The sequence below is a fragment of the Lissotriton vulgaris genome, chromosome 4_1 (genome assembly GCF_964263255.1).
Source record: "Lissotriton vulgaris chromosome 4_1, aLisVul1.2, whole genome shotgun sequence".
NCBI classification, from domain to species: domain Eukaryota; kingdom Metazoa; phylum Chordata; class Amphibia; order Caudata; family Salamandridae; genus Lissotriton; species Lissotriton vulgaris.
In genome coordinates, this window is record NC_141691.1 from 2109538975 (window position 1) to 2109566783 (window position 27809).

General features: G+C 40.4%; 1 protein-coding gene across 1 annotated transcript in view; it reads left to right on the forward strand.

Moving 5' to 3' along the window:
• The window catches only part of LOC147725140 (chromaffin granule amine transporter-like), a 353689-nt gene that overhangs the window by 54115 nt on the left and 271765 nt on the right, over positions 1–27809 (forward strand). Inside the window, exon 5 of the mRNA XM_086967117.1 lies at positions 14155–14247. Within this exon, the coding sequence (XP_086823243.1) occupies positions 14155–14247 (93 nt within the window). The remainder of the gene's footprint in view (positions 1–14154; positions 14248–27809) is intronic.

Sequence of the window (27809 nt, forward strand, 5' to 3'; positions counted from 1 at the left end):
TTTATATATAATTGCAATACAACAGATCTAATAGAACATATATATATAAAATTAACAAGTACAGCCATAAGAATAGAAACAGCAAATAAACTAATAGAATATCTATTACATCTTATTATTACTGAACTGTGTACTAAAAATACTGATATTATAATACAATTAGTGCCAATTAATATACATACAATCCAAAAAAATTCTTTAAAAAAGACAATTCAAAGAAAGAAACGTAAAACTACAGCAAATACACCTAAACATATGATTGTACATACTGCAAAAGCATCCCACATTACAAATAAAACTATTATATCTTCACCTACAAAAAGAAACAGTGATAATGCTGCCAAAAAAAATCAAAGCAATATTAATGAACACACAACAAAAGTATCGTTACTACCACAAACTACTACCGCAAACTTACATACTGACACTTTAACTCAAGAATACATCACTATACATGAACACACACCAACAAATAATACACAACATAATGCTATTATAGAAAACATCACATTACAATCAAATATCATTGCCAAATTTCACCAAAAAATACAATCAGGGCCAGAATATATTTGCACTATTTGTAATCAAATGTGGCATAAAGAAACAGTAAGACCAACACATATCATTAAAAACCACAAAACATTTATACAATGTGATATAAGTTCACAAAAAACTGACCATATATGTAACACATGCTACAAATATATTAGTCGAAAGAAAATACCTCCAAGTTCAGTATTTAATGGAATGAAATTTCCCGATATACCACCTGAACTATACCTACATAACTTAGAAGAAAGATTAGTTTCACCAAGAATACCTTTTCTACAAATAAGAACATTGCCGCGTGGTTTTCAAAAGTCGTTATCAGGTGCTGTTGTTAATGTACCAGCTGATGTAATGACTACTGTTACAATATTACCTAGACAAACACATGATAACATGACAATACCCATTAAATTAAAACGAAAATTAAGTTATAAATCATACACACATTTAGAAAATGTCAGACCTAACATTGTAAAAAAAGCAGCCATTTATCTAGCAAGAAATAGTGCATTATTTAAAGAATATGGAATAACAATAAACAAAGATTGGGAATATACACCAGAAATAACAAATGACAACATACACACTTCAGAAACAGATAATACATCGAGCAGTTCAGATAACATACCAGCAGGTAACTTAGATACTATGTTAAATAATGAAACAATAACAACAGATAGCATTAATATTTTAAGTTTAGCACCTGCTGAACATAACATACCAAGAGGTTTATATGAAGATAAAGATTCAGAATACTTAGCATTCCCAACAATATTTGCCGGACAACGTAGACCAGCAAATGAAGATAGACATGTACCAGTACATTACAGTACAATTTGTAAATCTGAACTTAGAAATTGTGACAAAAGAGTAGCTCAATCAGTAACAAATATGTTTTTTAAACTTAAAAAATTGCAAATTAAACAAATACAAGACAAAATTTTCATATCACTTAGAAAGCATTTTAACAATGGGCAAGTTATAACAGTAAAACACATAAAAGAAAATTTAGAAGGAATACTACAATATAATGAAGGGTACAAAATTTTAAAGACAATACGCAGCTCACCTCCATATTGGGAGAATTGTAAAAAAGAAATATTTGCAATGCTAAGACAATTAGGAGTACCAACTTTTTTCCTAACATTGTCAGCGGCAGAAACAAGATGGTTTCATCTAATTAACATATTATTACGAATAAATGGTAACAAAGAATGCACTCCTGAAGAATTTGCTGATATGTCTTGGGAAAGCAAATGTACACTAATACAACAAAATCCAATTATATGTGCTCGCCATTTCGACTACCAAGTACGAAAATTATTCAATAGCATATTATTACATAATAGTAATCCTATTGGTAAAATAGTCGATTATTTTTACAGAGTAGAATTTCAACAACGTGGGTCACCACATATACATGCATTACTTTGGATACATAATGCACCTAGATATAATGAAGCTAACAATGATGAAGTAACACAATTTATTGATCAACATATAACGTGTGAAAAAACTGAAAACTCAGATATACAACATTTAATACCCTTGCAAAAACATGGACATACTAAAAACTGTCGCATAAAACATCAAAAAACATGTAAATACCAATATCCAAGATACCCTATGCGACATACTACTATATTAGAACCATTGCAATTAGAAACAACAAATGATCTCATAAAAGAACACATACAATTAATCCATACAACAATGCATACACAAGAATTTGCCACTTATACATTTGATGATTTTTTGCAACACATGAAATTAACTGAAGAACAATATATAACATGCATACAATATCGACTACAAAAAACAACTATAGCTCTAAAAAGAACTCCAGCAGAGTGTTATATAAATAACTACAACAACATAATATTACAGGCATGGCAAGCTAACATAGATATACAATACGTTTTAGATGCATATGCATGTGCTGTATATATTGTTTCTTATATTAGTAAATCTCAAAGAGGGTTAAGTAAAATCATTGCACAAGCTACAAAAGAAGTACAACACAATCCAAATATTAAAGAACAATTAAAACACATAGGAAATAAATTCTTAAATTGTACTGAAATTAGTGCACAAGAGGCAGCTTATCTAATACTACAAATACCATTACGAAAAGCTTCCCGATCATTTGTATTTATAAATACAAATAGACCAGATAAACGCACATATTTAATGAAAGACATAAATACAATAAATTCACTACCAGACACATCAACTGATATACAATTTGACAATATACTTGTAAAATACAGCACACGTCCATTAACATTGGAAAAAATTACACTAGCTGACTACGCATCTAATTACAATACAAAAAAACAAACTGCAAAAAAAAAAAAGGTTGCAAACACACATGATAACTTACTTTTAGAACTCAACTTTTATAGCTCGGATGATGAAGAAATAGAAATTAATAACATAGTTAATAAACAAAGCAATACTACATTCACTGAACGCACAAAACAAAAAATTATACGATACTGCAGATTCAGCAAATTAAATGATCCTGAAAATTATTATAGAGAGTTATTATTGCTATTTTATCCCTGGCGAATAGAGAATAATATAATTGGTACAAAAGATACATACTATGAAAGATATCTAGAATTACAAACAATTATTGATGCAAACCATTATATATATAATAAACAACATCAAATACTTTGCAAAAGTAATATATCAACAGAAAATGATGCAATCCTTACACCACCATTATCCCCAGTGATAAATATACAAGATGATTTACATAATGACAATACCCTATATGATCAAGAATTACAGTACGACATATCTTTGGATTTAGGAATTAGAAGTACTACAGAAGAAGAAGACTTAATAAATAATATGTTACCAGAAGACAAATACAATGACCTAATGCTAAATTTAACATTAGAACAAATAAACTTCATTTATCACCATCTAAATGCAATTAAAACACAAAAAGTACCTTTTTATACATTTTGTACTGGGGGTGCAGGAGTAGGAAAAAGCTTCCTGATAACAGCACTACATCAAACATTATTACGCTACTACAATACTAAAGCCGGAGAAAATCCAGAAAATGTTCATATATTACTAACAGCACCAACAGGTAAAGCAGCACATAATATACAAGGACAAACACTCCACAGTACTTTCAAAATACCAGTATCACAAACATTAACATATAAACAACTAACTCATGAAAACAGAAGCATACTTCAAAGTAAGCTTATGCATTTAAAAGTACTAATAATAGATGAAATATCAATGGTAGGTGCAAATATGTTTAATTTCATACACAATAGACTGCAAGAAATAAAAGCTTCTAACCAACCGTTTGGAGGAATATCAATATTAGCAATTGGAGATTTCTATCAATTAAAGCCCGTATTTGATACATACATATTTGACAATTCAAAACATTTGTATGGGCCATTAAGCACTAACTTGTGGAGAACACATTTTCAAATATATGAGCTTACAAAAATAATGAGACAACTAAATGACATGCCATTTGCAGAAATGCTCAACAGATTAAGAGTAGGGAAACACACAAAAAATGATATCACAAAGATCAAATCACGAGAAATAGAACCTCCACAAAGTATTAAAAAATGTATACCATATATCATGGGTACTAACAAAGAAGTGAATGAAATAAATGACACAGTATTATTACAACATATGCAATATCATGCAGTTAATACCACATTAGCAATAGACACAGTTGCTTCAGACGTAAGTCAAGAAGTAAAAGACAAAATATTAAAGCAATTACCAACAGACTCTACAAAAACAATGGGATTAGCAAGCACACTACATATTGCAATTAAACTTCGATATGATTTAACTGCAAATCTTGCAGTCAATGATGGATTAACAAATGGAGCAACAGGAACCATAGAATATGTTGATTGTACAAATAACATACCTATTATAGTATGGATACATTTTGATAAAAAAAATATTGGTAAAAGTACAAGACAACAAAATAAACATTTATACCATGCTAATATATCACATGAGTGGACACCAATATTGCCTATATCAAGAAACTTTCAATACACTAAAAAATGTTTAACTATAATACGAAAGCAATTTCCATTACGGCAATCATCAGCAAGGACAATTCATAGAACACAAGGTGAGACAATTGAACCACTTTATATACACTTTAATAATACAAAAACACATCACCTACACTATGTAGCTATTAGTAGAGCTAAATCATTACAAAATATTTATATAAAAAACTTTGATGAAACAAAAATTGCAATACACCCAAAGGTCCATGAAGAAATGTTCCGATTAAAAACATATATGCCACTACAAATATCCATAACTCAAATATCACACTTTAAAAACAGCATTACTGTCATTGTACAAAATATACGCTCACTACAAAAAAAATTTAAATACATATCAGCTGACAGTAACATATTAAATGCTGATATTTTATGTTTCACAGAAATAAATACAACACATAAAGCAAGTACAGATGCATTTATACTTCCAAATTACAATATGCTAATATTTGATAAATACCATGACAAACAAACAAATCATGGGATTATAGTATATTATAAAACAAACCACAAAATACAACCAATTTTTACAACAGAAAAACAAATTGACATTTTGCAATTTACAAAACAAATACAAAACAATGACTACCTATTTGTAATAATCTACAAGCCACCAAAGGTAAGCATTCAAATACTATTTCAAATACTAACAACAATTTTAAAAAATTATCCAAATCATAAATATGTTATAATGGGTGATTTCAATGTTGATTTACAAAAACCAACACACAGTACAAATGTATTATTAGATTACATGTTAACAAACTTTAACTGTGTTCAAAAAATAAACACACTTACAACAGATTACAATTCTATATTAGATCATATATTTACAAATGCAAACATACAACATTATGGAACTTTAGAGTCATATTACAGTGATCATAAACCAATTTGGACAGCTATTTAATTTATATGCATTAAAGACAGTTATAATGTGACAATTTTACAATTATGGTACCATATTAAATAATTGCATTTTTTTTACAGATGATTTCCATTCAAGATTTAAAGGACAACAAACCAGACGAAAGTAAGCCATACCAAAAGGCAATTCGTGTCAATATAATTCACTGTACTGGAAAAACATACTATCGCAATGCAAAGCAAGAAAATAAAGTAATGTATCATATGGCATTAGCAGATCAAACATCATCTTTAAAAGCTACTTGCTATAATGAAGATTATTATGCACAGACAAAAGAAGGATATGGCATGCTAATTCGGAATTACCTTTTGAAAAATGACACTCTAATTATCACAAAACAAAGTAAGATTTCAAGAATGCCACCAATTGAGATACCTGCAGAAATAATTCAAGAAGCAATTAATATTTTGCAACCACCAGCTCCACCAGTGTCTCCAATAAAGACAGTGAGAGAAGTGAGTGTAAAAACACTCCTAAGCATCTCCGGAACGATAATTGAGGTGAGCTATATTTTTATGCTTATCATTTATACTACTGCATTTTTTGACGTACCAAATAAGGTACACTTTTAAAAAGTTAAAACTTGCATGTTACTAAATGTATCTATCATCAAATAAAAAAATGTATTACAGTACTAAAATGTTTTAAAACATGCAAATCCAATAATTGCCTAGAAAAACTATCAACATATGTTGTTCCTTATAATTAATATCTGTGTTACTATGTAAAATTATTTACATTGATATTGCTACTCTCCCAAAAAAATTACAGGTAAGTAATCTACAACTTATAAAAATACACAAACTACACAACATATGCAAATACTTAGAAATTGCATTTACTAACGGTACTAAGGAAATAAATTATGCAACCATTGTGCATTAAAACTATCATACAACTAATGTATGCACCATTAAATAACAGGTAAGTAAGCTAAATACTATACTACACTTATTGCTAAGTATTTGCATTACGTAAACATATATGCAGATACAATATAATACTATGCATACTATATATATCACAACAAAAGTGTGCACCATTTAATAACAGGTAAGTAATATAAATTATACTACACTATTTACTAAACTATGAGACCAATGACAATGAAGAGCAAACTTAATATACCCAATCACCCTATCATTAAACAATACCCCCCACCATAAAACAGGTGTCGCAACATATATGAAGTTGTACCTATAACAGTAGCTACTTCCTGTACTATTAGCATTGTGGCATGCAGTAAAATCTGCATACCAACCACAATGCTAATAATGCTATTAATGCATTAACATATAGACAAGAACACACAACACAAATTACCACTTTTACCAAGCCTACAACAAACTCATTTCCCACCTAAATCTCACAAATTTATAATATAACCGATATAGACTGTAAGCAGCAATATTAAAAGGTAAGTAAACTAATAATTGAATTATTAGCATATCCTTTTCATAGCTATAGCATTCTATAACAGCAAATTGCACATACAAAATGCAATTACTAAAGATTGTAAGTTAATACAACTCTTGTAACAAAAGAAAGTAACACAAAAACAAAAAAAAAACAATTATTACCAACAAATAAATATGTGAAATTCAGTTGTTTTGTTTGCAAAGACTGTCATGTCAACACTAATCATATTTCAAATTGAACAAAAACCAGCACAATCCGTGTTACTAAGTAAAAAATATATAATGAACATATACTATTTTACAGGAAGAACAAACAAAAAATATATTCGTTGGAGGCCAAGAAACACAATTGAAAAGTATCACTGTCAAAGATACTACGGACTCTGTGAAAATTACTCTATGGAGAGAGGCAGCTGACTTCCCAATAGTAATTGGACAATATGTACATTTATCGCACGTAACGGTGCATGAATTTAACAAAGAAAAGATTTTAAACACAACCCGCCATACAAAGATACAGGTAAGTAAAATTTTACATTGCAATTAATAGTTAGTTAATATGAGTAAATGAATAAATACTAAAACAGTATCTTTGCAGGTAATAAAACCACCCGAAGAAAACCTTAACGTAACTATTTATTTAGACAAACTACATCAGGAAACAAGCATGGTAACAGTACAAGTAAATGGGACAGAAGATTTCCAATCCATGGAAATTAACAATACTACTTTAATGGACTTTTTGCATATAAGCTATGATGTAGACAACTTAGCAGACACATTAATGAAATATCTACCATTATATGTAAAGATAACATTTTGCAATGGATCTATCACAAACATCATTGAGAACATATAATGTCAGCAATTATACCATATTTAACAAATGTTGGATACTAAAAATACAATTGATGTTTACAATGTTGTTTTGCACAAGTTTAAATGACACAACATATATATATATATTGTTTAAAGTGTTTGATAAAAAACTAGATCACAAAATTACTTTTGAGTGCAAATAACCGTTTGAAATGCTTTTATAATATTTACTGTGTGGGAATTACTAAAAATGTTGTCTACTATAAATACAAATAATGTTTACAATGTTACTTTACACACGTTTTAATAAGACAATACATATATATATCGCTTAAGGTGTGTTTCATACAAAACTAGATAACAAAATTACTTTAAATTGCTAATCACTTTTTGCAATGCTTTTATTAGAATTACTGTATGTGACTTACTATACAAATCTCAAGTTATTTTTGTATACAATCTATAGTTATACATTTGCTTACATTTTCTAAGTGTAACATATGCAACTGTGAAGTTAAATAGTAAGTTTTAAAGAAATTGAGTGTTATTGATCGTTTACATGTTGTATATTTACAATTAATAAAAAAAGTGACAAAAAAGTGAGTTCAAATCAAAAATGTGTCATTAAAAAACTAGTTTACCTTTGCATTCTGATGGTGCACCTTTTCTAATCCTGTCAAACTTGCAAATTTAATGCCACTATTACTTTTACTAACGCCTGTCATATCCATTGATTTACTAAAAGCTCTTACCTAATACCAGGACTGCAATAGAACATGCTGCCTTGGAAATATCCTAAATACTTTACGCCAAGTTCACTTCTCTACATAATGGTAATCAACTTGACTGCTAAATGAAACCAATGACTAACACCTACTACGGTAAGTTATACTATGTTATAAAGTTATGTGTCAAATCTGTAACTTGCTAAAAAATTAATTGTGCATTACTTATAATGCACCTACTGCCATCAAAATGCAACTACAATATACTTGCTGGGGAGAGTGGTATACTCCCTGGAAAAATTCCCCCCACACTTTTTAATAACACAAACTTTAAGCAAGTTATCTCTTCTTGCTAAAGTTATTGTTGTATGAAAGTGTGTGGGACCTGCATCTTTACAAAAGATAAACTTCCACCAGTACAAAGAAAATCATTAGAAAAATGCTAAATCTATTCTCTAGTACAACCTAAGGAAGATAGTGCTGCCATCAACCAATACACCAAGGCAGCAGTTAAGAAGTTAACTATACTCAGCATCCTAATGCACAGTATTTATAACATTGTATTATTTGCCCTTTACAAGTTAAGACTAAGTATGTGTATAAAAAGATTACTTTAGTTGTATGTTACTTGTTCATTGCTGAACTATGTCTATACTTTATCACCTAAAAATAAAACGTTACCATGTAACTATGTTTAACTCTATAACTGATACTAGCTTGCCATTCATTACCTGCTCTTTTACGTAAGTCTAGATCTGTCAACAATTTAATACAAAGCCTAATAATGTAAACCTGCTACCTAAAACAATACTTTGAATACTTTCCTCAAACTTCCCTTCTCTGGCAAATATTACCAAACTTGAATGGTACTAAAAGCAATGAGTAACACCTAAGACCTCCTTCCACACTGCCTTTCTCTCCCACCAGCCTCTTTGCCCTAACAACACTTATCTTCCATTTACTATTAATGTATCAACTAAATATTTCTGAAATTGCATATAAAATGTATACAATATAGTTATATGCTACAACAATAATAGGTTTACACCTATAATACTACTACATATCTAGATATATAGTATATACTACTATATCTACATATATAGTACTATATATAAACACCTACTAGACTACCAAAAGTTTACAAGTTGATCAAATTCAGTGTATTGAAGGTATGCTATTTATTAATTATATGTGTTTATTACTACAAACTGTATTCACTATATGAACTAAAAATGAAACTTACCATGTCACTTTGTGTTTACCTATATAATTGACTTTAACCTGTCATTAACTACTCTTGTACATCACACTTGTCTATGTTCAGTTTATTGGCAGGACTGCAATTGTAAACATGCTGCTTTACAAATATGCTGAATACCTTGAGCAGAATTGCCTTCCCAACATAATAGTAAGCAACTTGACTGCTAAAGAAAAACAATAAGTCACACCTATTAAGGTAAGTTATACTATGTTATAGTTTATGTGTCAAAACTGTAAATATATACGAAGTAGTTTTTACAAATATTTCCATGCACATCCTGCCATCAAAATGTAAGTACATCATACTGGCTGAGGGATAGTGGTATACTCCCTGGAAAAATTACCCCCACACTTTTAATAACAGTAAACTTTGAGCAAGTTATCTCTTCATGCTAAAGTTATTTATTATGAAAGTGTATACGACCTGCATCTTTACTACCAAGATAAACTTCCACCAGTATAAAGAAAATCATTAACAAAATGCTAAGTCTATTACTGCAGTACAACTTCATTTTAAACAATCTTGAATAGCACAAACAAAGTTTTCCCCATAACAACTAGCTTACTTAACTATTTACTTAATACCATAAACATCATAGATGCTATTGAACATTCCTCCCAAATGCTATGCTGTCCATTGAAACTAAATCTAAATGCGCGTCCAGAGGTCATGCGCAGCACTAGAAAAGTAGTACTGCCATCAGCCAATGCACCAAGGCAGCACTTAAAGTGTTAACTATCCTCAGCATCCTAATGCACAGTATTTATAACATCATATTATTTCACATTTACAAGTTATAACTAAGTATGTTTATAAAGGTAGTATTTTAGTTGTATATTACTTGTTCATTACTAAACTATATCTATACTTTATAACCTAAAAATAAAAGTTAACATGTCACTATGTTAAGCGCTTAACTAATACTAGCTTGCCATTACCTGCTCTTTTACATAAGTCTAACTCTGTCAACAATTTAATACAAGACTAAAATTGTAAACCTGCTACCTAAACAATATCTTGAATACTTTAAATAAAGATCTCTTCTTTGACTAATGTTACCCAACTTGAATGATACTAAAAGCAATAACTAACATCTGAGACCTCCTCCCACACTGCCTTTCTCTGCCTCCTGTCTCCTTGCCCAAACAAAACTTAACTTACATTTACTGTTAATGTGTAGACATAATATTTCTAAAATTGCATATAAAATGTATATAATATAGTTATATGCTACCTATATAATAGGTTTACAACTAAAAAAATACTACATATCTATATAGTATTGTACTATACTATAAATACCTGCTAGACAGCATTCAAAGTTTACAAGTTAATCAAATTCAGTGTATTGAAGGTATTGTTTTACTTAATTATATGTGCTCCTCACTACAACTTTACTTCACTATATAAACTAAAATAAAAGTTACCATGTCACTTTGTGTTTACCTAGATAATTGATTTTAACATGTCATTGACTACTCTTGTACCTCATACTTGTTCTGTTCAATTTATTAACAGGACTGCAATTGTATACATGGGCATCACAAATATGCTTGATACCTTGAACAAAGTTCCCTCCTAAACATAATAGTAAGCAACTTAACTGCTACATTAAAGCAATAAGTCAAAGCTATTAAGGTAAGTTATACTTTATTATACTTCATATGTGAATACTATGATTTACTAAAAAGTAGTTATTATACAATTATTTCCATTTACATCCTGGCATACAAATGTAAGTACACCACTGCCTGGAGGAGAGTGGTACACTGCCTAGAAAATTTCCCCCCAGACTTTTTAATAACAGTAAACTTTGAGCAAGTTATCTCTTCTTGAATAAGTTATTGTTGAATAAAAATACCCTTCCTCACTGCCTTTCTCTGCCGCCTACCACCTTGCATCATACTAAAAACAATAACTAACACCTAGGACCTCCTTTCACACTACCATTCTCAACCTACTGCCTCCTTACCCTAACAATACTTATCTCCCAATTACTATCTGTCTGTTAACATACTATTTCTGAAATATACATATACTGTATATAATTTGTTTATATGCTACCTCCATCGTACATTTACAACTATAATAGTACTACAAATATATCTACTTGTACTAACAAAATATAGTATCCAAAAACTATGCCAAGCAATACCAAAAACTCTAACTTAACTACTACGAGACCTATTGCATTGCAAATGCTTGTTACGATGGGAACCGAGTTGTAACCTTTTGTGTACCATGTTAACCTATGGGAGAAAACTGTATAAAAGGAGCGACCCACAGTAGCAATTCGAATCAGGCTCTGTGAACCTACATGTTATGTACTTCTCGTGACTTCTGTGTTCCCTGCAGTAATAAACCTCGAATCTTTGACGCCGAAGGAAGTGTACCGTGTCTCTGTCATTTGTACGCCGGAACAGGTTACCCACGAAGGTTTCAGGTGTTGTCCCCTGGCACCGCTGGGTCTTAGAAAAACCCAGTCCTTCAGTGGTTCCTGCCAGACATGGGTGCATACCTCAGCCAAACCAGGAATCCCATTTCTAACAATGTAAATTGTTTTTTTTAATTTTGTTTATTCCTTTTCTTGTGCTTCTAAGAAAAAGTTAGGGTGTCAGTGTGCTTTAAATCACAAACAAATTCTTCAGAGACAATACATCTTACACATTTCTAAATCAATATACAGAAAATGTTATATATGACAATGAGGGTTACAGGGTGTAGGAGTTAAAAATATTCCATACTGGTATGTCTGGAGAAAGACAAAAAAAATCATTTAAAATGTAACAAAATGATTTGGTTTTGAGTTTACTGATATGGCTTTTCCCCCCAAAGTACCCTTTTTAACAATTTGGAATAACAAAACAGTGAGAAAGAACAATAAAGTTCTAAACTTATGACTTGCATTCTGAATAAGGTTATATAGCTCACTGTTCTGTATTAGAAGGGTTGTAACCTGTGAACTGCAATTAACAAGAGGATATCTGTGACTACATTAAGCTAGATGCAAAAAATAAAAATCTGTGATCTGAAAGTTACATGTTTTGCAGCAGGCATGTTTACCCGGCTTTTAGCTGCCTTATGATAATTTAAAACTGAGATTAGATCAACCACCAGTGTTATTTTACCAGTCTTCGTCTGCTGGACACACAATGATGTCAGCAGCAAATCCCCTTAAACCCCATGAAATATATTTAAAATTCGGCTTCTTTGTGAACAATTAGAGCAGAACATATTTACCGTGATGTTTGTCCATGTGGCCATTTGTGTCAGACTTTGTTTTCATGACTTCACCCCTCATGACTCTACCACTTTGTGCTGCCATCCCACCCCCAACAACCAATGGGATACCAGAGTAAATGTTTTTCCATTTTTAGCACTGACTTTGACACCACACAACAGGGCGCAAGGGTGACACAACCCTAGAGTTGGATTTATCAAGCCCCTCAGGGCCACCTTGCATTGCCCTAAATGGCTTAATGATGCTAAAGTAAAGCAATGCAGCACAGATTTCTGTGTTTCTTAACTCTGTCCCAGGGAGGTGTTCTGCAGCACGCAGAGAAAGAGGAAAATGCCACAGAGGATTGTTTTTGTACAGGAAGGCGTCCCTTCCTACACAAAAATAATCCTGTCTACAACGCAAGCGCACGGGTGCATGCGTTGACGCTAGGCAGCAGCCTGTGCACCAGTGCAAGGAAAAGACAGAAATGCACCACCAAATTCACCCCTTTCATGCAGCGCAGTGAGGTAGCTGGCTGTGCTGCACTGCGTGGACGATTGATAAATCTGCCCCAGAGGGTCATTCATGCAAGAAGGGAACGTAAAACAGACAGAGATTCAGCATGTTAATAGGTGAATAAAATGCATTTGTTTGCTCTAACTCCATGATCGTTACCATGTGGTTCTGTCTCTGCTTTCGCTATACTTGCACAGAAAAGCATCATGAGCAGGCCAGTTCCCGGCCCCGTCGCAAGTGGGTCCTGCGCAGAGACGATTCGCGCATGTTTTCCACCTCAATCCAGGCGGGATATCATGTCTAATCAGCACCCTGATTTATGTGATCTGATATTGCTATTTAATTTTGTTTTTTAGTGTAACTATTTCCAGTTTTTATATGGTGTAAACTTGCAGAATGATCTTAATTTAAGACGCCAGAAATGTTTAAAGGACAAAGATTAACACATGTTATTCTTTCATCTATATCTCCCAATCTCTATCCCTCATTTTCTGTATGTTTCTGTTGGTATTTATTTTGCTAAACCCTACTTCTGGTCCTCCTCGTTCAATCTTGTTGTCACTTTTTAATGTATTAAATTTTCCACTTTTTTTTTCTTTTCCTTTTTCATCTCTCCTCCTAATATTATAGGACTTGGAATGCTCGCCAGTGTATACCCGGATGACTCTGAGCGAGGGAAGGCCATGGGCATAGCCCTTGGGGGTGTGGCTTTCGGCATTCTTGGTAAGTAAAAAGATGGTGGGGTAGTGTGAGAAGTTGGCCTGGTATATAATGCTCACTAGTTCTAGTGATCACTTTGTACCATGCCAAGCAACCCTTATGATGATGGTTGTAATTCAACCTTGTAGACCAGTTATCCTAGTGGTAACGTGGACAAAGCAGTCTTAGGCTAAACTCTGAAAGGCATGTGAAGCCAGCTGTTATACCATACACAACCCCCTTGAATACCAAATGAAAGGGACACCACACAGATATATATTGAAAATATATATTGATTTATTAACTATTAAAATCCCCTGGACTCTTTATGAGCACAGAAGCACAAGCGTAATATCACAAGACAGTTTAAAATACACAAAAGTTGCACAATATGGATGAGCCCTAGGGGCCACCTAAACCATATACTAAATAAGTGGTATAAGGGATACCAGGAGGAAAGTGAAGAGGCCTAGGGCCTGGGGAATCGCTGGAGCTATTCGAGACTGGAGTTAGCTAAGTCGGGAAAGGCCCACGGGACTCGGGTGCAGTGTTCAAAGTGCACGCACTTCTCAATACAAAGTCTATGGTGCGTAAAAAGCACAAAGTTAGAAAGTTAGGAACCTTCCGAGTGACCTACGGAGCTGAAACTTAAAACACAGGCCCTTGGGATGTGTACCAGTGCAGGAGCACCGGCGGAGCTGAGTTACCTCACCCACAGGAAGCGGGTGCACAGGGTCGAAGCTGTGTCGGGTTTCGTCACGCTGGTCGATGGTGCTTGGAGCAGGAGATGCTGCAGGCGGCTCGATGAGAAGAGTTCCGGTGGATCCAAGGGTGGATCTGAAGAGTTGAAGACCTGAAAGCAGAGGGGACAGTGTTCAAAGTCACTAGCCAGTGACTGCCGTGGAACCAGAGTGGAACCAGGTGATGTCGGGTGCAAACAGGCGTTGTCGGGTAGCTTCTTTCTGCAGCCACGTGGATACCCGGGGTCGAGGACGTCCAGGAGTCGGTCACGAGCTGTCCCACGTAGGCTTCTCGCTGTTGGCGGTGTCGGCGACCTGATCGGAGCAAACAGGCCTTGGCAAATGCAAGCCACGCAGAAGTTGAAAGATGCTGTTCACTCGGACCAGCAAGGTCAGAGCGGGTGCTTCTTTTCACAGGAGCTTGGGTAGGTCTGGAGCAACCAGACCTGCTGTTTAAATCTTCGGGTTCGTCGCCAAGATGGCCGCTGGCCGCGTGGCTAGTGGCCGGGATGGCGCGTCGAGTGGCACAATGCAAAAGGGCCCCACGCAGATCGTGGAGATGCTGGAGGGCTGATCTTCGGTGCAAGGGCTGCTCGGTGGTGGGGGTTCTCAATCCCCAAAGCACAACGTCGAGGATGCCTCAGAAGCTGCGCAGTCAGCTTTTCGGGTGTCTTTCAAGAGGTCCGGTCCCACGTCACTCTGTGCCTCCACGGGTCCCTTCTTTGCAGGGACTGTGGATCGGGCTCTGAGAGGTCTGGGAATCTGGTTCTTGTCGGGCTCTGGGCTCGGGCTCCGGCGGGAGGCGGCGGCAAAGCAGACGTCGAGTTGCTGGTTGGTACCTGTGTTCACAGGGTGGTCACTCCTTGGCCACAAGGGAGATTCTTCTTCAGTCTTCTGTGCAGCAGAATGTCGAAGTCCAGTCTTCTTCTTAGTTTAAGTTGATTTCGGGATGATCTGCTGTGCAATGGCACTGCTCCCCCTCTTATTCCAATCTAGGGGGTGGATCACCTACTAGGTCCCTCCTCTGGGAGGAACCAGGAAGGGGGGCGGTTACACCCCCTTTCCTTTGTCCAGCTCCGCGCCAGGACTGGGGCTGGAAGGCCCCAGAACCGGTTTGGACTGGCCTATGCACGGGGACACCTTGTGTGCCCCGGGCATGTCTGATTCTTTTCAGCCCTGTCCTACCTAATACACAAAATCCTGTCTGGGGTGGTGCTCGCACCTCCCAAGGCAGGAAACCCTTTGTCCAGGCCACCATCTGCCGAGTTTCGGTCAGCAGCAGGAGGCCAGACTTGTGTCTGTGGTGGCAGCGTCCATTTTGTGAAGCTGAGGCTCTGTTTAACTTTAACCGGGGTTAAGGCTACACACATGTCGTGTCCCTCTAGAAGGGTGGAATGCTATCCCCGTCGCCAGAACTGGCGAGGGGATAGTATTCCAATTCGTATGACACCTTACTCGACATGTTTTGATAAAGCCAAACCAAAGATAGCATTTAACCGCGAGGATTATAATGCACTTAAGAGTATATGGTATGGCAATATCCCGGAACAGCTTAGGGAGTGGTTCCCGACAGCTGCAGACAGGCTCAGCTCATGCTAGAGCACCATCTCACATATTTCCAAGCACTCTGCCTCCAGGATTGATGAGGCCTTCCATAGGAGTGGCTGATAGGAACATATGTGTCCAGTTTAGGGTTAGGCACAGACATACTGTACCTAAGTAAGAGGTGGTTACACCGACTTACCCCAGCTGAGTGATCAGCCAGTTGTGTCAAAGATGGAGGCCAGGCCAGGGGTGGCACAATACGTGCTGCAGCCCCTGGTAGGCCTTGGATACACCTATGCCCTGGGCACCTAGGGTGCACTATTACAGGGGCTCATAAGGTGAACCAGTTCCAATTCGTAATGCACCTAGAGTGCATTGGCATCAATTTAGAGAGAGAACAGCAGGCTGTGGGTCTGATTAGCAGGCCCACAGCCACATTAAGTCAGAAACCAGTGAAGCAAAAAGCAAAAATTTGGGGTGACCATAGGATAGCAGACCCTACTCTCCTACATAACCCCCCCCCAAACGCAGGGACATTAGACTAACCTTGACCAGTTGTGTCTTCATGTTCTAAGTGGAAGTACCTGGAGAGACCATCTGCGTTGCCATGGTCAGTCCCTGGGCGGTGTTCCACTGTAAAGTCCATCCCCTGTAGGGAAATGGACCACCTGAGTAGTTTGGGGTTTTCACCCTTCATCTGATTAAGCCATAGGAGGGGCTTATGGTCGGTCTGAATCTTGAAGTGAGTGCCAAATAAGTATGGTCTCAACTTCTTCAGGGCCCACACCACAGCAAAGGCCTCCCTCTCTATAGCTGACCAACGTTTCTCTCTGGGGGTCAGCCTTCTGCTAATGAAAGCAATGGGCTGGTCCTGGCCATCTACATTAAGCTGTGAAAGCACTGCTCCCACTCCCAACTCAGAAGCATCTGTTTGGACAATGAACTCTCTTGAGTAGTCAGGACTCTTCAGGATAGGTGCAGAGCACATGGCCTTCTTCAGGTCATCAAATGCCTTTTGACAGATTTCTGTCCACTGAACCTTTTTGGGCATCTTCTTGGATGTCAGATCATTAAGAGGAGTCACAATGGACCCATAGTTCTTAACAAACTTCCTGTAGTACCCAGTCAGGCCCAAGAAAGCTCTGACCTGAGTCTGGGTAGTTGGAGGGGACCAGTCCTTGATGGTCTGGATCTTACTCTCCAGTGGTTGAACTTGGCCTCCACCTACAAGGTGGCCCAGGTATACAACCTTGCTCTGCCCTATCTGGCACTTTGTTGCCTTGATAGTGAGGCCTGCCTTCTGCAGAGCCTCAAGCACTTCCTTCAGGTGGATCAGGTGATCCTCCCAGGTGGAGCTAAAGACAGCAATATCGTCCAGATAAGCTGCACAAAAGTCATCCAACCCAGTGAGGACTTGGTTCACCAACCTTTGGAAGGTGGCAGGTGCATTTTTCAAACCAAAGGGCATCACCACAAACTGATAATGCCCACTAGGGGTAGAAAATGCTGTCTTGGCTTTAGACTCCTCAGCTAACCTGATTTGCCAGTAGCCAGCTGTTAAGTCAAATGTGCTCAAATATTTGGCAGAAGCCAACTTGTCAATGAGCTCATCTGCCCTTGGAATAGGGTGTGCATCTGTCCTGGTGACAGCATTGAGTCCTCTGTAATCCACACAGAACCTCATCTCTCTCTTGCCATCTTTGGTGTGAGGTTTGGGGACCAGAACCACTGGGCTAGCCCAGGGGCTCTCTGAAGGCTCAATGACACCTAATTCCAGCATCTTTTGCACCTCAGTCTTTATACAGTCCCTGACGTGGTCAGGTTGCCTGTAAATCTTGCTCTTTACAGGAAGACTGTCACCAGTGTCCACCACATGGGTACACCAGTTAGTCTGACTGGGGGTCAAGGAGAACATATGCCTGTATGCCTGTAGAACTTGTCTGCAGTCATGTTGCTGATGTTCAGTGAGGCTGCCACCTAAGGCCACACCATCAACTGAGCCATCCTCAGGGTTCTGAGTGAGCAGGTCTGGGAGAGGGTCACTCTCTTCCTCCTGCCCCTCATCTGTAGCCATGAGCAAGCCCATGTCTGCCCTGCTGACATATGCCTTCAATCTGTTCACATGGAGCACCCTGTGGGGGCTCCTGGGAGTTCCTAGGTCCACCAAGTAGGTAACCTCTCCCTTCTTTTCCAGAATTGTATGGGGTCCAGACCATTTGTCTTGGAGTGCTGCTGGGGCCACTGGCTCCAACACCCATACCTTCTGTCCAGGCTGAAATTCAACAAGGACAGCCTTTTGGTCATGCCAAGCTTTTTGTAATTCTTGGCTAGCCTCAAGGTTTTTGGATGCCTTTTCCATGTACTCTGCCATCCTGGAGCGGAGACCAAGTACATAGTCCACTATGTCCTGTTTAGGCTTTTTGAGAGGTAACTCCCATCCTTCCTTCACAAGACACAGGGGTCCTCTTACAGGGTGCCCAAACAACAATTCAAAGGGGCTGAAGCCAACCCCCTTTTGAGGGACCTCTCTGTAAGCGAACAAAAGGCAGGGCAGAAGGATGTCCCATCTTCGCCTGAGCTTTTCAGGTAATCCTTTAATCATGCCCTTTAGGGTCTTGTTAAATCTCTCAACAAGCCCATTGCATTGTGGGTGATAAGGAGTGGTGAACTTGTAGTTTACACCACATTCCTTCCACATAGCTGTCAAATATCCAGACATGAAGTTGGTACCTCTATCTGATATTACCTCCTTAGGAAACCCCACTCTGGAGAAAACTCCAAGTAAGGCCCTGGCCACAACAGGAGCTGTTGTGGTCCTAAGGGGAATTGCCTCTGGGTACCTGGTGGCATGATCCACTACCACCAGTATGAATCTGTGCCCAGATGCTGTAGGGGGATCCATTGGACCAACAATATCAATCCCCACTCTCTCAAAGGGAACCCCCACCACAGGTAGTGGTATCAGGGGGGCCTTTGTTGTTCCACCTGCTTTACCACTGGCTTGGCAGGTTTCACAGGAGCGACAAAACTCCTTGGTGTCTTCAGACATGTGAGGCCAGTGAAAGTGAGGGACAAGCCTGTCCCAAGTCTTGTTCTGGCCTAGGTGTCCTGCTAAAGGAATATCATGGGCCAAGGTGAGTAGGAAGCCCCTAAATTGCAGAGGTATAACCAACCTCCTGGTAGCACCAGGCTTGGGGTCTCTAGCCTCTGAATAAAGGAGTCCATCGTCCCAATATACTTTATGGGCACCTTGAGCATTCCCAGCAGCCTCAGCAGCAGCCTGCTGTCTGAGGGGTTCAAGAGAAGGACAGGTTAACTGAGCCTGCCCCAAGTCTGCCCTAGAAGGTCCCCCTGTCCCCAGAAACTCAACCTGATCAGGTTCAAGTTCTTCAGGGACAGTTCCTTCAGGGGTCTCTAGATCAGTTTCCTGTGAAGCCTGATCCTCACTTGTAGGCAGTTGGGAAGGCACAGCCTTAACCCTCCTGTTCTTCTTCTTGGGAGGTACTTGGTCCATTGTTCCAGGATCCAAGACCTGAGGTTCAGAGAGGCACTTTTTGGCCTGTGACCTGGTCACAGCAAGGACATGTGATGATATCCCTAACATCTCTGCATGAGTCCTGTACTCAACTTCTGACCATAGAGAGTTCTCCAGGTCATTGCCCAACAAACATTCTACTGGGAGATCAGCACTAACCACAACTTTCTTTAGGCCAGTTACCCCTCCCCAGGAAAAGTTAACAAGTGCCACACTATGTGTAGTAGTGACATTGCTGGCATTGGTCACCAGGTAATCATCGCCTGGCATGTATTGTCCAGGGTCCACAAAGTTAGGTGTCACCATAGTGACACTGGCACATGTGTCCCTGTAAGCTTGAGCCACTTTGTTGTTAATCAAAGGTGTCTGTCTGTATTTGCCCAGGTTACTGGGACTTATGTCAGGGGTCAAATCTATGTCCCCTTCACAAACCAGAACAGCCTGTGTAAGGGTTCTGACTAGGTCAGAATCTCCTTCAGTTCCCAAAGTGATTCCCACTAAACCCTTGGCTTGAGGACCAACACTGCTAACTGTACTAGTGGGTGCAGGTGCCTTAGGGGCTGCAGTGTTGGGGGCTCCACCCTTTTTACACTCACTTGTCCAGTGAGAGGTGTTCTTACAAGTTTTACACCAGGGTTTCTTCTGACCTTCTTTCTTCTTCTTCTTGGAAGTTTGGGACCCACCCTCTGTCTCAGTTTGGGGCCCTGTTGAAGACTTCTGGTCTTTAGCTTTCTGCTCCCCACCCTTCTGGTCTGTTTTCTTCTGGTCACCACCCTGGTTCTGGTTCTGGTTCTTTTGCTTAACTCTGGTTCTTACCCATTTATCTGCCCTCTTTCCCAATTCTTGGGGAGAGGTCAAATCTGAGTCAACCAAATGTTGATGCAACTGCTGGTTCTGACAATTATTTAAAATTTGTTCTCTCATCAGCAAATTGTACAATCCTTCATAGTCTGTAACCTTGCTTCCCAGCAACCATCCCTCCAGAGCCTTAGTGGCACACTCAACAAATTCAGACCAGTCCTGAGTCTGTGTCTTCTGGGTATCTCTGAACATTAACCTGTACTGTTCAGTGGTTAAGCCTAACCCATCAATCAGAGCACTCTTCAGGACCAGGTAGTTTCTAGAATCCCCATCACTAACTGTGAGGAGTCTGTCTCGGCCTCTACCTTCAAAGGAGAGCCACAAGATTGCTGCCCACTGCTCCTGAGGGATCTGCTGTACTCTGCAGGCTCTCTCCATTGCAGTAATCCATTTATGGATGTCATCCCCAGCTTTGTAGGGGGGCACAATCTTACTCAGGTTTCTATTATCAAAAGACCTGTCTTTATCCTTGTGGATATTGCTGCCACCAGTGGGTTCTATTACCCCACTCTCTCTAGGCTGTCTTGCTCTAGCAAGTTTCTCCTTAGCCAGGGCAACCTCTAACTCTTGCCTCTGGATCCTAAGCTCAGCCTCTCTCATCTTGGCCTCATGTTCCCTTCTCTGAGGGCTAGTCATCTCCTTTCTGGAGTGACCATGAGAGCCTCTAGAGACATGGGAGGTATTGGATTCACCTGAGTGATGCCTTCTCCTCCTATGGCCCTGGTTAAGTCCACCTGGGGGTCTGAATGGGTTGTTACCTGATTCATTCCCAAGTTGACTTAAGTTAGCCTGGTTCAGTCTACTGACCAGCACCTGACTATCTCTGTCATCATCTGACTCACTGCTTTCCACCTCCTCCTCCTCTTCTTCTTCTTCCTCTTCATCTACCTGAGGAGCTCCAGTGGTGGAGGCTTCCTCATCTACTAGGATGATAGGGGTAGGGGTGTCTACAGTGTCATCCTCTGAAGGATGGCCTCCTTCAGCATTCCCTGTGGGGTTTGCTTTAGAGGTCTTTAGAGCCTCAGACTGATCCAAGAGCTCTCTTAGGTGGTCTGTAGTAGGGGTAGGCCCTGTCTTCAGACCCCTTAAGACACAAAGCTGTCTTAATTCCTTAAAGGGAAAAATAGCAAACTGGGATGGTGCCCTTGGAGGGTCACTCTCAACAGGAGTAAGTCCACTGGACCCCTCTGTTCCAGACATTGCTCTAGTGTGGGTGGATGTGTTGCAATCTACCTACACTGGTGTTTACCTACTAAACCTATCTAGTAGTTGTAGCTAGGGTGTGCTACTCCCTTTGCTCTACAACAACTAAGTTCAGTAGAACTTAAGTATACTAGTCTTGTTTTATATGTACCTAGCAGGTACCTGTATGATCTTTCAAATGATAATCTCAAAGATTGCAATGGTAAAACAACAGCAAGCTCAGATCCCAATCCGCTGCTCACCAATGTGAGAAGTTGGCCTGGTATATAATGCTCACTAGTTCTAGTGATCACTTTGTACCATGCCAAGCAACCCTTATGATGATGGTTGTAATTCAACCTTGTAGACCAGTTATCCTAGTGGTAACGTGGACAAAGCAGTCTTAGGCTAAACTCTGAAAGGCATGTGAAGCCAGCTGTTATACCATACACAACCCCCTTGAATACCAAATGAAAGGGACACCACACAGATATATATTGAAAATATATATTGATTTATTAACTATTAAAATCCCCTGGACTCTTTATGAGCACAGAAGCACAAGCGTAATATCACAAGACAGTTTAAAATACACAAAAGTTGCACAATATGGATGAGCCCTAGGGGCCACCTAAACCATATACTAAATAAGTGGTATAAGGGATACCAGGAGGAAAGTGAAGAGGCCTAGGGCCTGGGGAATCGCTGGAGCTATTCGAGACTGGAGTTAGCTAAGTCGGGAAAGGCCCACGGGACTCGGGTGCAGTGTTCAAAGTGCACGCACTTCTCAATACAAAGTCTATGGTGCGTAAAAAGCACAAAGTTAGAAAGTTAGGAACCTTCCGAGTGACCTACGGAGCTGAAACTTAAAACACAGGCCCTTGGGATGTGTACCAGTGCAGGAGCACCGGCGGAGCTGAGTTACCTCACCCACAGGAAGCGGGTGCACAGGGTCGAAGCTGTGTCGGGTTTCGTCACGCTGGTCGATGGTGCTTGGAGCAGGAGATGCTGCAGGCGGCTCGATGAGAAGAGTTCCGGTGGATCCAAGGGTGGATCTGAAGAGTTGAAGACCTGAAAGCAGAGGGGACAGTGTTCAAAGTCACTAGCCAGTGACTGCCGTGGAACCAGAGTGGAACCAGGTGATGTCGGGTGCAAACAGGCGTTGTCGGGTAGCTTCTTTCTGCAGCCACGTGGATACCCGGGGTCGAGGACGTCCAGGAGTCGGTCACGAGCTGTCCCACGTAGGCTTCTCGCTGTTGGCGGTGTCGGCGACCTGATCGGAGCAAACAGGCCTTGGCAAATGCAAGCCACGCAGAAGTTGAAAGATGCTGTTCACTCGGACCAGCAAGGTCAGAGCGGGTGCTTCTTTTCACAGGAGCTTGGGTAGGTCTGGAGCAACCAGACCTGCTGTTTAAATCTTCGGGTTCGTCGCCAAGATGGCCGCTGGCCGCGTGGCTAGTGGCCGGGATGGCGCGTCGAGTGGCACAATGCAAAAGGGCCCCACGCAGATCGTGGAGATGCTGGAGGGCTGATCTTCGGTGCAAGGGCTGCTCGGTGGTGGGGGTTCTCAATCCCCAAAGCACAACGTCGAGGATGCCTCAGAAGCTGCGCAGTCAGCTTTTCGGGTGTCTTTCAAGAGGTCCGGTCCCACGTCACTCTGTGCCTCCACGGGTCCCTTCTTTGCAGGGACTGTGGATCGGGCTCTGAGAGGTCTGGGAATCTGGTTCTTGTCGGGCTCTGGGCTCGGGCTCCGGCGGGAGGCGGCGGCAAAGCAGACGTCGAGTTGCTGGTTGGTACCTGTGTTCACAGGGTGGTCACTCCTTGGCCACAAGGGAGATTCTTCTTCAGTCTTCTGTGCAGCAGAATGTCGAAGTCCAGTCTTCTTCTTAGTTTAAGTTGATTTCGGGATGATCTGCTGTGCAATGGCACTGCTCCCCCTCTTATTCCAATCTAGGGGGTGGATCACCTACTAGGTCCCTCCTCTGGGAGGAACCAGGAAGGGGGGCGGTTACACCCCCTTTCCTTTGTCCAGCTCCGCGCCAGGACTGGGGCTGGAAGGCCCCAGAACCGGTTTGGACTGGCCTATGCACGGGGACACCTTGTGTGCCCCGGGCATGTCTGATTCTTTTCAGCCCTGTCCTACCTAATACACAAAATCCTGTCTGGGGTGGTGCTCGCACCTCCCAAGGCAGGAAACCCTTTGTCCAGGCCACCATCTGCCGAGTTTCGGTCAGCAGCAGGAGGCCAGACTTGTGTCTGTGGTGGCAGCGTCCATTTTGTGAAGCTGAGGCTCTGTTTAACTTTAACCGGGGTTAAGGCTACACACATGTCGTGTCCCTCTAGAAGGGTGGAATGCTATCCCCGTCGCCAGAACTGGCGAGGGGATAGTATTCCAATTCGTATGACACCTTACTCGACATGTTTTGATAAAGCCAAACCAAAGATAGCATTTAACCGCGAGGATTATAATGCACTTAAGAGTATATGGTATGGCAATATCCCGGAACAGCTTAGGGAGTGGTTCCCGACAGCTGCAGACAGGCTCAGCTCATGCTAGAGCACCATCTCACATATTTCCAAGCACTCTGCCTCCAGGATTGATGAGGCCTTCCATAGGAGTGGCTGATAGGAACATATGTGTCCAGTTTAGGGTTAGGCACAGACATACTGTACCTAAGTAAGAGGTGGTTACACCGACTTACCCCAGCTGAGTGATCAGCCAGTTGTGTCAAAGATGGAGGCCAGGCCAGGGGTGGCACAATACGTGCTGCAGCCCCTGGTAGGCCTTGGATACACCTATGCCCTGGGCACCTAGGGTGCACTATTACAGGGGCTCATAAGGTGAACCAGTTCCAATTCGTAATGCACCTAGAGTGCATTGGCATCAATTTAGAGAGAGAACAGCAGGCTGTGGGTCTGATTAGCAGGCCCACAGCCACATTAAGTCAGAAACCAGTGAAGCAAAAAGCAAAAATTTGGGGTGACCATAGGATAGCAGACCCTACTCTCCTACAGGTAGAATGTGGGGTCTGGCTTTGAGGGCCTGTGATACATAGAGTACTATTTATGCTGATTTTGGGTCTAAATGATTGCACTCGATAAGTATAGTACACTCGCTGGTAGCACATTTGGTCCATTTTTCCAAACAAGCATAGTATAATCTTCTCAGTTCTTCCCAGTGCATAGCTATGGACATATTCGAAGTAGGCTGGCTTAGAAGTGTGGCTTAGGAGGAGTGAGCAAGAAAGAAAGGTAACAAGAGAATTCAGGGTCATATGTACAAGCCCCTATCGCCACCACAACGTCACCTATATTGATGTTGTGGTGGCGATAGGGGCTGCACATTATCTACACGGCAGCGTTAACGCGGCTTAACGCTGCCTTGTACATAAGGCCCCCTTTCACGCTATGCTTAGCGTGAAAGGGGTGGGCAGTGGGTGTTGCGGTGGGTGTTCCACCGCAACACCCATTCATTTTGCCGCTGCCCCCTATGTACAAGTGTGGCGCACATAGGAGGCAGCACCAAAGAAATGAGGAAAAATGCATTTTTTGTCGTCTTTTTTGCTTTTTCCAAATGTGCTGCCTTGTGTAGCACACATGGAAAAAGCAAAATGCCATTGTTTGATTATGTGTAGAAAGGTGCCCTTTCCTGCACATAAACAAACTTTTAAAAATATGTATTTTTGTCACTTCTATGTGTGCTGCATGAAGCAGCACACATGCAAGTGACAGGATGGCATTTTTAGGATACCTTCCTACCCATAAAAAATCCTCCCCTGCACGCAGACATCCTTGCACTCTGGTGCAAGGGTTCCTGCGTTGGCGCTAAATTTCTAAACGTAGCGCCATCGCAGGGGAAAGCACAAGGCTACCCCACATTTTTCTAAATATTGTGCAGCCTTGTGTTTCAGAAGTGGAGGAGAGAGGAGTTAAGCGAGAAAGGCTAACACCTCTCTCCTCTATTTCCTTGTACATATCCCAAAGTAAGGCTACGTCAGGTGCTGTTCCCCTCCCCACCATGCCCCAGTACATTTTTAGCGATATTGGCAGGAAGAAATGCAATAAAGAAACCATTTATTTCAGCTTTATACATTTACAATTGCGTGTCTGCCAGCTCCCTGTATTTTGTCTAATCCAAATGGTGTTGGTTTGACAAATTGTAGAATATGTATGCTTTTGTTGCCATATTTTGCATTGAGGATTTAAAAGCCTTGCCTTTAATGCCACAGATGATAGGATGAAAGATACGGAGAAACATGGAAGCTCTGTAAATAGAAAAAAACTACTAACACCCATTGATGTGAAAATCATGTACAAGCTTCTTTTCCATAATTTAGAACGATTTATAGATATATTGCCATTAACATAAGTATAAATGAGACAGTGTTACTCAGTGTTGAATGGGGATGGGACCTCTTGTTCTCAGCAATGTACAAAACAAATCAAGACACTATAGGTAAAGGCTGTCAATACAATACTTTATTCTGCTTTTTCTGTGAATATTTCCTAATTGAGATGCATCTTATGCTATTGCAGATCTACAAAGCTATTTTCACTGCTATCGTAGGCCGATCCAGTGTATTACTGGCACGCGTAGCCCATTATCATAACACATTATTCTTTTTTTCCGAGCTGTTCCATCTTTAATTGTTCCCATTAATATAAGTGCAAAAATCACAGTTGATGGACAGAATGCAGAACAATGTCATACATTCACCCCAGTACAGAGATCCGGGCCTAAATCCATCGTTTTTTTGCACTCCACACCACCCCAGTTCAGACATGGCCATATGCAAATCAGTCTGACCCTGTGCCTCATGGGAACAGCCCAACCCGACCTGCCAAGCCATGCCTTCCCTGGACCGAAAACAAGCTTCTGAGGACCGGTTTCTGGCATTTCAGCCGTCTTCAGCCCGGCTTGCTTGAATCCAGTGGCAAAGTGAGCAAGGGACTCACATCTGAGCATACCCTGCTACACTTATTGTGGCCAAAAGCGGTACTAAAGGGGGTGGTAATGGACAGAGCATCTGAACCAATCAAACACTCACACCCAGTCAAAAGATCTGGGTTTAATCCATCACCGTTCTTTAGCCCACTCTGCCACCCCAGTTCAGACATGGCTATATGCAAATCAGTCTGACCCTGTGCCTCATGGGAACAGTCCAGCCCGAACTGCCAAGCCATGCCTTCCCTGGACCAGTAACAAGCTTCCGAGGACCGGTTTCTGGCATTCCAGCCGTCTTCAGCCCGGCTTGCTTGAATCCAGTGGCAAAGTGAGCAAGGGACTCACGTCTGAGCATACTCTGCCACACTTATGGCGGCCAAAAGCGGTACAAAAGGGGGTGGTAATGGACGGAGCATCTGCACCAATCAAACACTCACACCCAGTCAAAAGATCTGGGTTTAATCCATCACCGTTCTTTAGCCCACTCTGCCATCCCAGTTCAGACATGGCTATATGCAAATCAGTCCGACCCTGTGCCTCATGGGAACAGTCCAGCCCGAACTGCCAAGCCATGCCTTCCCTGGACCACAAGCAAGCTTCCGAGGACCGGTTTCTGGCATTCCAGCCGTCTTCAGCACGGCTTGCTTGAATCCAGTGGCAAAGTGAGCAAGGGACTCACGTCTGAGCATACTTTGCCACACTTATGGTGGCCAAAAGCGGTACAAAAGGGGGTGGTAATGGACGGAGCATCTGCATCAATCAAACACTCACACCCAGT